General features: G+C 44.6%; 1 protein-coding gene across 1 annotated transcript in view; it reads right to left on the bottom strand.

Annotated features, from left to right (window-relative positions):
* Positions 1-219: 219 nt before the first annotated feature.
* The window catches only part of NBAS (NBAS subunit of NRZ tethering complex), a 331,046-nt gene continuing 320,579 nt past the window's right edge, over positions 220-10,686 (bottom strand). Inside the window, exon 52 of the mRNA XM_037026472.2 lies at positions 220-612. Coding sequence (XP_036882367.2) covers positions 343-612 — 270 coding nt within the window. The 3' untranslated portion in view covers positions 220-342. The remainder of the gene's footprint in view (positions 613-10,686) is intronic.

Below are 10,686 nucleotides of genomic sequence, written 5' to 3'. Positions count from 1 at the left end.
TGACCACCAAGTCTGCCACACACTCCCCCTTTCTAATGCAACCCTACCCACCACCCCATTCGGCTGTCTGAATTGTAGTTTCAGAGACTTTTAACTGTATTCTATCCAGAAAAGGCAGTCAAAAAAAACAGAGGAAGAGTCAAGTCTTAGTAAGAAAGTATGTTAACCAGTCACTCAAAGCAAGGGGAAAAAAAAAAGGCCAAACACGGCAGTCTGTCATCCTTTACAGATAGCTTTATTTGCAATTTGTTGGAACCACCGAGAACCGTCAACAGGTACACGCTGCCCCTGGGGCTGCACTGGGCTCCGGCTGGCCCTTCCCAGCAGCGCGGAGAGACGCCATCACAGCCAGGGCCGGCCCACACAGAGAGCGGCGCTGAAAGTTCTCAGGGCCCGATGCGTCCCCCTCGCGGCCAGAAGGAGCGAGCCGGCTTCGGCTCTGTGGCCAGCCTCCTGCAGGTGTCTGGCCAGCTCCTCCGCATCCCAGAGCTGGGGGCTGGCCAGGAGGTGCTCAATGAGGTGAGGGTAGAAGGGGGTGGAGACGCACTTCACCAACAGCCTGGCATCCAGGAGCAGAGAAAGGAGTTCTGGGTCACAATTTGAATCATTCACCTTCAAGAAATAAGACAGGCAAAACATGAGCGTGGCCTCGCTTCGTTCTCGCCAGCAGCCCACGCTCTGCCCTGGCATGCGCTCTCACCATAAACACTGCACCGGGTGAACAGGGCCTGCTCCGCAAAGCGTACACAGGGCGTGAGTGTCCGAGGTTGCACACACAGGGCGCCAGACGTGGTCTCCTTTTAACATAAGACACAAGCGTGTCCCAAAAACCCCTCGAATCACTGCCACAGCTACCACAGGCTGACGCCAGAAATTGCACAGAACGCTGTGCGCGTCTTCCTTCAAGTCCTCCCAATTCAATCCCATGACGTCAGGAGTCCTTTACCTCTTGATTTTACAGATTAGGAAACTGAGGTGTGAGAACTTTAACATTGTGCTAAGTCATGGAGCCAGAATCTGAATTCAGGTCAGGCTTGACTTCAAAGCCAGGGCTTTTGACAACCACATTTACCAGTCCAGTTGCGCTTCACAGAGGTTCGTTTTCTTTAACCCTGAACCTCTCTTGTATGTAGATTGACATGAAAAACTCTTCAAAACAAGAGAGCCTCCTTTCTACTTCACTCAGAGAATATATCTGTCAACCCCACTGATATACAGAGCATAACCAACAGGAGGTGTTGAAGCTGTTCTTGCAGAAGCCTCTAGAAAGCTTGGTACCAAGCTTACCTTTTTAAAACACATTTTTATACGGCTTTGGAGACCAACATTACATGGCCCGTGCTTTAAGGCTCTTACAGCTTGCATGTTTCCTCCGTGTTTTCCCTGTATGTATGTCTTCCCACAGTTTTGACATTTAGCTTATTTTTTTCTATTTTATTGTCCATATTTTTGTAAGGATCAATTCAACATTTTTTACACTTCAAAACCCAGAGCTTCTCATTTACATTGGGGTGTCACAAAACAGCTGCACAACGGGTTCTCTGTGCACTCTCAACTTTGGTTGTAGAAACCTCAATGTGGTATTTCAAAACCAATTAACTAATGTTTAGACCAGCTATACTATGTAAGTGTACACCATGTGCTCTTCCTGCGTGTTCTGTGACAAGGAGGAAAGGCTACTGAAGATGAGAAGGTCAGATGTGTCTACTCCTGCAAGAACTAAAACATAATTTCAGGGAATAAGTTATTTCCCACTATCAGCACCTATCTTTCCTATAACCTTGCGATCCTTCAAAACCAACATAAACGACAGCTCCAGTGTCATCTTCCTGGTGACATTTTCTCTAGATGTCTCATATATTACATGCCTCTTCAGGTTATAATTTGTACATCTGTCTCCCCTGCCAGGCTAGGAGCTTCTTAGGGGCACAGAGGTTTTATCATCCTTCTACTTGAGCATCAAGTTGAATCAGCATTTGTTACGTAGCTGAAGAGCCTACACTCCTGCACTTTTGAGAAACTGCACAAGGACATGACAAGGACATTATCTCTGCATCGATCTGACTGGAACTGGACGCTAGCACTCAGAAAGAGTCTCTGCAAGGCCTGGGCATCTTTTCCTTGGCCTCTTATTTCATCAACATTTGTACACACAGCTCAGTGCCCCTGGGCTCGGGAAGAAAGCAGGCTGACCTCAATTGAGCATTTTTGTTTCATGTTTGCGTTTGGAGGGTAGATGGTAAGGAAATTAACTGTCATGCAGGCCCAGCTTTTCTGCTGAGAGGAGCACGCCAGCTCTCAGTCTGCTGCGGGGTGTGTGCTGCGGGGGTCCACGTGCCTTCTTCCCTTCCGCCTTCCCTCCTCTTTGCTCCAGGGCTGGAAACGAGACTCCTGCCCTCACTGTAACAGTCCCCACCATTCACTGAGTACTCCCCCTGCAGCAGTGAGCACTTTAAGCAACTTCTTAAGCCTTAAAACATCAGTTTAAGACAGCGTGATCTCATTTGAAGAAACTGGGGTTCAGTGGGGTGAAAGTCATGTGTCAAGTGTCCTGGCTGTTAAATGGTGAGCCGGCCTAGGAACCCTCACCTCTGCCCGGTTCACCTGTTTACTGGCTGTCCCTCCAAAGCATGGGCTCCTCCAGAGCAGCGGCCTTGTCCTCTTTGTTCAGTCCTGCGTCCCCTGTGCCCAGAACAGTGCTGGCCAGGTGCTAGCTCAGCAAAACTGGTGGAACTAATACATGAATGAATAACTCCAAAGCGGGTATCCTTTCACTGCACACTGCTGCCTCCATGCGTGTGTACACACACACACACACACACACGGCACCTGAGTTACTGTGCGTGCTATTTCGGTTCAGCCTTAAATATATAGATCCCTTCCACCTGACCCTCCAGGAGGGAACGGAGTGTGTGCCAGGATGCCAGAGGCAAATGTTTGATAAAGCACACGGATAAAAAGGCTCAGAATCCACACGCTGCAGGGTAATACTTTCTTTGCTTCCTTGAGTAAGGCTTCAAGGCTAGAACACCTTTATTATTCTGTTTACTCACTAACCCTCCCTTTGCAGGCCCGAAGGACTCCCAGAAAGGCAGTGATGGATTTTTCCAGCCCAAGGAGGAGATGGCAGTTCTGTCACCGCGGACAGCTGCCGCCTCTCCCACCCCCGTCTCTCTCCAGGGCGCGACATCCTTAAAGTGGGTCTCCTGCCCGTGGGCCCAGCCTCTCAGACGGCTGCAAGACCTGACAGGGTGGGAACAGGGGACAGGCGGACAGTTACAGGGCAGGTGTCTACCCCCAAAAAGCCATCTCCCACGCTGGCTGGGAAAGCCTAGGGCAGGAGCCAGGGAGATGAACAGAGCATTTCCCCTCAGCCCTGGCTCACGCACAGGCCCCCCTGAAGAAAGGCTGAGCTGGGGACTGTGTGGCCAGGAGAGGTTTCGGGGGGATTTCTGGTTTGACATCTCATAGACAAATACTGAGAAAATGAAAATGCCTGACTTCATCTCCTTTCTCTGAATTTCCACCTGGTTCTGGCTCTTTGCAAGGGGTACAGAATGGCCAGAGTATAATTTATAATTGCCATGGCTGAGAAAAAATACCGCACAATTATTTTGTGCATATTTACGCTGAGACAGAGAACGAAAGAATACAGGAAGAAGCGGGCTCCGTGAGGACCTGTGCTCACAACTGCATCTTAAAGAAGAGGAGTCTTCCGGAAATAGATCGCGCAGGGTCATCAGGGGTCAGCCCGAGTCCCCCCCTCAGTGCGGCCAGAGCGCTGGGCGTCCCAAAGCCTCCCCAGGCTCTTGGGCACTACTGTCACGTTGCTGAGTTGCCACACTAATTTGTTGGGCATCAACTTTTCTTCATTTTTCTTGTTTCTGACTAAAATTCTAACTTAAGATACTAAACTTTGGTATGACCTGATACAGAAGCCTGGTATTGTCTTACCACCCATTACTCATTCTAACCTACTTTTTTTTTTTTGAAATAAGGAAAAACTTAGTGGAAATAGTTTGAAAAATGGAAGAAATCATCTATATCCGAATCACAAGAAAATTTTATCCTTTCTTCCTGCAGATACTTTCCAATCAATCATACTGCATTTGTATTTTACTTTTCTACGTTAAGAATTCTTAAAAATGTTTTTTTAGTTTTCATTTTTTATAAATTGTACTGGCTAAGAAATAATCTACTGAGTGGAGCTAACAGTTATTTAACTCCCACTATAAATATCTCAGGTATATTTGTTTGATATTCTTCAAACACTACAAATGAATGTTTTTATGCATATACTGAATTTGACTTATTTTCTCAGAATAAGTTACCAGAGAGGCATTACTAGGGTGTTATGGAATGAACTGTGTCCCCCACTCCCAAATTCAAATGTCAAAGTCCTAACCCCAGGACCTCAGAATGTGACAGTACTTGGAGACAGGGCCTTTGAAAAGGTAATAAAGTTTAATTATCAGTCCTATGGTGACCCCTACTCCAGTCTGCCTGGCTTATAAGAATCTGATCTTTGTAAGAGATGACGACATACACAAAAACCAAGGGCAGCCACGCAAGGACATGGGGAAGAGACGGCCGTCTGTAAGTCGAGGAGGGAGGCCTCAGAAGGAACCACACCTGCTGACACCGTGATCTTGGGCTTCCCACCTCCTGAGCTGAGAAAATAAACATAAAATAAACAGCCCCAGTCTGTGGTATATGTCAAGGCAGCCTGAGCAGGCTAATACAGAGAGAGAGTGTCTGAGACCTTTTTCAGTTGTAGAGGTGAATCCAAGTACAGCCACACAGTGATGTCAACTCCCCAGTTTGCACGGGAGGTATCAGTGGTGTGTGAGTTTCACTGCCAACCTCATGGCTTTGCGCAGTTACTATTTTGAAAAGAAAGCCACTTGCTAATTGAGGCGGTATGTAATGGTACCTTCATGGATGCTTTAATTTGAATGTACTCATTTGCAAGGATTTTTTTTCCATTTATTTCCTATCATTTTTATTTTTTCTTGTGAGAAGGATTAAATCCTTCACTCATTTACTAGAGTTGTAACTTTGTCCTTTCATATGTGAAGGAGTTACTCCTATAACTTAAATATTATCCCTGATTTTAGTTGCAACAAACATTCTGGTCTGCTGTTTGCAGTTCTGTTTTGGTTACTTGTTTTATAGAAATTTTACATTTTTATGTTGTCAGGAAACGATCTGTTCCTTTATGATTCTTTCTGTTGCTTTAAAGCTTAGAAATTATAATTCTTTAAAGGATCTGATCTTTACATAAATTTTATTTCCTTTTAAAAATATATGACTTTTTAATTGATCAAGAATTACTTTGGTATATGGTCTGTGGAAAATGACACTTCCCTGATGGCTTGACTGGTACTTTAAGAGCTTGAGGAAGAAAATACATCGCCATTGTTGGGCCCAGCTGGACGTTTGAAATAAATCTGAAGACAAGTCAGAATAGATGATTTAAATCCTCTCTTCAAATAATTTTTGAATCAGAGTGAGGCAATCTGGTCTTGTGAAAAGATGACAAACTTTTGGGTTGGAAACCTATTTCCAATCAGGGTTTCTTCATTAAACAACTATGTGACCTTGTTAAGGCCAATTTCCCTGGGCCCGTTTCCACATCTGACATACAGACTATCTGCAGAAGTTAAGGTGACCTATGCTTTGAAGTATGCAGCACAATGCCAGTGCAGAGTTCAAATTAAAAAAACGGCGGTTACTAGAGTCAAACCAGAAATAAAGCATTTTCTAGAAGGGGAAGGGCTTACATAGATCATAAAATGAGTAAAATGCTTGCCAACTCTGTCAATGTTGTTATTGTTTTTTTGGTCAATAATTAATTTTTGAGAATAAATGAAACTTTGCAGATCTTGGGAAAGAAATCCATTAAAGCACAAAGCACTATTGTTTTCCAAGCCATTAAAATGTTATCTGCTTAATTCCTGCTTCAACAACAGGTAATGAACCTTCTCTGAGTTAAGATCCTTGATTTTATGGATCTGTACGAAGCTAAGAGTAATTAAGAGCAATGAGGTAAGATGAAATTCCAGTAGTGTAATGTACACAGGATCTCATTTCAATTACTTTAAAGATTATTTACTGTTATTTCACTGTTTACTTCAGGAAAGGATATTTGTCTCATTTTTACATATGCCGTTACTGATAAAATTACTAAGGATACCAACTACAAGGGCAGAAAAATAAAAGGGAAAAACAAGTGTATACTTGGAATGAGAAAAATGCTCCAGGTGATTTTTTTATATTCCACGCTTATTGAGGGATGGGCAGACTCCACTCCTCAGCATGCCACCAGTCCTACTCCTGGCATGGGATTTAATAGTATAGCTCTTCTGACACCAAAGTTAAGATAAATCATCTGACTTACAATCCAAAAGCAGGAGAGAATCTTTGAAAATCCAAGCACGATCACCTGCACAACTGTGAGCAAGTGTTGCTTTTGGGGCCCCAGAGTTCGGCCAGCTCCACGCTTTGCACTTTCCACTCCCTACTTTTTAAAATTCTTTGTGTTATCATTTAATCGGTCAATCTCACCCTAAAATACTTCCTTTGAACACAGGCATGTTTTATTTTGTCTTTACAATACCCCACCTGCTCCTCACTCCTGCGCACGATGGGTGCCGGACACGTCTGCTTACACTGAGTCGGTCATCCGACTGTCAGTGCTGCCGAGAAACCAAGCAGGCTGACCTACAGGGAGGGAGCAGCCTGTCACCAAGGCACCCAGCTGGGCCTTCGGAGAGACACGCGGCTGCAGAGCTTCCTCATCCAAAAGACCCCCAAGGCTGAGGACGAACGAGGAGGGTGACAGTAACATTTGTACGTATGTTTAGGTTAAAATGATATTCAGGAATAGTAGATATGGTCGAAATTCTGAGGAAAAGTGCCAGGGACTGAAAGCGCCAACAGAACTGGGCCGGTGAAAGGAGGTGAGCGTGACGCCGGTGGGGGGGCACCTGTAGGACGCGCAGACTGCGCTCGTGGGGGGCTCCCGCGGCCACAACCGAAGGACTGTGCGGATACCCAACGAGCTGCTGGGACCCCAGCCCGACCCCCCCCCCCCCCCCCCGTTATCACAGCCCACTGAGGCCAGCAAGTGGGCACGCCCAGCGAGGGCTCGGCAAAGGCAATACTCAGGGAGAAACTCCGGGGTGGAGCGGACGGTCACTAGGGAAGCCCGATCTGGCACCTGGGTAAAGGGGGAACAGAGGAAGGAAGGTTCTTGGTTGTATTAAATGTTAGTCCAAACAGCGTTTCTGAGAATCTCTAAGGCTCTCTCTCAACCTAGACACTGTAATGTTGGTAGGCTCCAGTGCCTTCGTGGCAAGGTTACAGGATGGGTCACATTTATGTAACACGGGAAGGACTGTTGTGGGGAGGCAATGAGCTCTGAGCAACTCCACAGGGTGAGATTCAGAACAGTATGTTCAGGTTAAAGGGTACAGCCCTCATTCTGGGGGTGCTCCCTCACATGGGGTCTATCAGAAAATGGCACAGAGCACCCAGGGGGTGGTGGGCTCTCCACCCCCAGCAGCAGCACTAGACCACGGCCTAAAAAGAGAAGCCCTATCCTGGGCAAGTTGTTAGACTAGCTCAGCTCCCATCTTTTTCAATGCTAACATGACATGATTCAAAATGCTTCAGCAATTTCATTTCTCAGTAGAGACATAACCCTTTTTCCAATACTATATAGCCTGCCCAGGTACATTAAAGGACTCAGTATGGTTGCGTATACAGACTTTGAACACTGGATCGGGGCTTAAATTTCAGCTCTGACTGCTTAGTAGCTGTACAACCTCTCAGTCTCAGTGTTTTCATCTGTGAAACTAGAACGGTATCTTCTCACAGGTTATCGAGAAGATAAGTGAGGATGTGCCAATTATAATACCTGGCAAAAAAGTTGGTACTTGAACAATGGTAGTTCATATTAGCATCAGAGAGAAAACCTTAATTAGGTGCTAAAGGTCTTAGACACTTCCTCTATAACCCCATTTTTAACAGGCACTATAGTCTGAGGGTGGGGAATAGGGGCAGAGGCACCGAGCAGTACTAAAGAGGAAGAAGCCATGGAGAGCAGAGGCCACCACGATCCTGGAATTATGCAGCAGGGAATTTTTCAGTATACAGAACCGTTATAAATATGTATCTGCTTACTTTGATGAAATGAGTCAAGACTTCTACCCTGTAGAAAATAATCCAGAGATGAGATTCAAACACATCAGCAAGAATAGCCTTCTGGAGAGAATCCGGCTTTGAAGGCGACCTCTAAGTTTGAGGGTGATGGAGACGGTAATCTAGCAACCTGTACAGATGGTCCCCGATTACCATGCTTCAACTTACAATCTTTCAACTGCACAGTGGTGTGAAAGGAATATGTATTCAATGGAAACCATACTTTATGCTTTGAATTTGGATCTTTTCTCGGGCTGGTGATATAGGGGATGGTTTTCTCTCCTGGCTGGGCAGCAGCGGCTTCCAGTCAGTCACCGGATCACAAGGGTCAACAACTGACACAGACAACCCTACTGTACCTGGAAGCCATGCTGCTTTTCACTTTCAGTACAGTAGTCAATACAGTACCTGAGATCTTCAACACCTTATTATAAAACAGGCTTTATGTTAGATGATTTTGCCCAGTGCAGGATAATGTAAGTGTTCTGAGCATGTTGAAGGTAGGTGAGGCTGAGCTATGTCTGGCAGGTTGCGTGTATTAATGAATTTTCGACTTAGGATGTTTTTCAACTCACCATGGGTTTATCAGGAAGTAACCCCATCATAAGTCAAGGAAGATCTACACCATACACTGGCTTGAACTATTCATCAACAATATAATCCCTAAGAACTTTTTATTTCTTCAGGAAAGAGGCTGTGGGCCTCTGTAAAAGGGTACACGGTAAACAGCAGTTTTGCAATTTCAGAAAAGCTTAGAGAAGGAAGTGAGTACACTGTTGGAGGGAAGGCCAGTACAATCTCTGACATTAGCACTTAAGCATCATCCTTTCAAGTGAACACCTCTAAAGCTGTCAGGATCTTACAGGAACAGCAAAATAACGCATGCTAGCAGTGAGCAAGTGGGGGTGCTTCTCCACCAGGACTCATACGCTCTGTGGCAGCACTGCCTGTCACAGGAGGCCACCCCCCCCTTGCTGGAGGGTTATTTTTCCTTTTTAATGTCAACAGGAGCTACTGTCAACCACCAATAAAGGCAGAACTGAAGTTATCAATGAACTCAAACCCCCTACTAATGGACAGAGTGAATGGCAAAAACAAACAAATAAAAAATGTTTTCTGTTTTTTACGGCAATACCAAGTATGATTTAAAAATCGCTGGGAGTCCTTCAAGAAGGCCTACTGAAACTTTACCTTTAGAAAAGTGTGCCTTTAATGGTGCTGGGAGAGCAAAAATCAATTATAGTAATTTCTTATTCATTTATATAGCATTCCTGAAATGACAAAAGTACAGCGATGAAGACTGCAGCTAAAAGGGTAGCGCGAGGACCCTCGGCTGGAGCCACCCTGCATCTTGGCGGTGTTGGTGGTGAGACAAACGCATGCCTGACAATACTGCAGAGAGCTTCACACACTGGTACCTACACAGATGAGGGCACACAAAACTGCTGAAATCCAAGTAAGGTCAAGACTGTATCAGTGTCAATATCCTGCTTGTACTACTATACTATAGTTATGCCAAGATGTTACCACTGGAGGAGGCTGGCGAAGAGTGTAAGAGATCCCTGTGTTTTATTACCTACAATTAAATGTGCCTTTAAAATTACCTCAATAGAAAAAGTTAGTATATATTTAAAAACTGAAAAACTCTGCAAATTTTTTAGCTTTTTGGAGGATGCAAAAGGTCTGAAGATACTCAGCATTTCCATGAACACATTTTAAGGTCACAGGTGGGATAGCCTATTGTGAATATTCAACTTATTGCAGAGAAAGTACAAGTCAGTCTCATTACTGAATCCCTAACAGTAAGGATCTCAGTGGCAGATAAGCAACACGTGTCTCTGGCTTTGACTTTAGCATCTGAAGGCCACAGAGGTTTTGGTGTTAACATCACAACCCCACAGAGAGCAGGGCTGTTTCAAAACCATTAGAATTTTAGCACAATGCTACACAGCAAACATGCAGATGAAACCAGAAACAGACTGGTGGTTGCCAGAAGGAGGGAGGGTTGGGGGAAATGGGAGAAGTTGGTGAAGAGGATCACGAGGTACAGTAATAAAATATATTAGTCACAGGGATAAAAAATACAGCATAGGGAATATAGCTCATAATATGGCTGATCTCCCAACAGAAGGGGTTTAGTAAGACCATATAACACAAATTCATTGTAACACAATCCTGAGCTATCTAATCCTAGTATCTTTGGTGGCAGATGGTAACTACACTTATCCTGGTATTTTGTAACATATATAGATATTGAATCACTATGTTGTACATCTGAACTAATAAAATATTATGTCAACTAAATTTCAATAAAAATTTTTAATTAGAGAAAGAAAGTATTATAGAGGTAAATTATTGCCACTTAAAAATGACTTGGGTGTTGCAATGTTAGCATCTGGTTTTTTATTTTGAAAGTCAGTGTGGGTGTGTGTTGGGGGGTGTGATAAAAAGCTAGTTTGGGAGCCCCAATTCTGACAGATG

Source organism: Manis javanica, chromosome 1, assembly GCF_040802235.1.
Source record: "Manis javanica isolate MJ-LG chromosome 1, MJ_LKY, whole genome shotgun sequence".
Taxonomy (NCBI): Eukaryota; Metazoa; Chordata; class Mammalia; order Pholidota; family Manidae; genus Manis; species Manis javanica.
The sequence above is the reverse complement of the archived record's forward strand: the minus strand, read 5'-3'. Positions and strand labels throughout refer to the sequence as shown.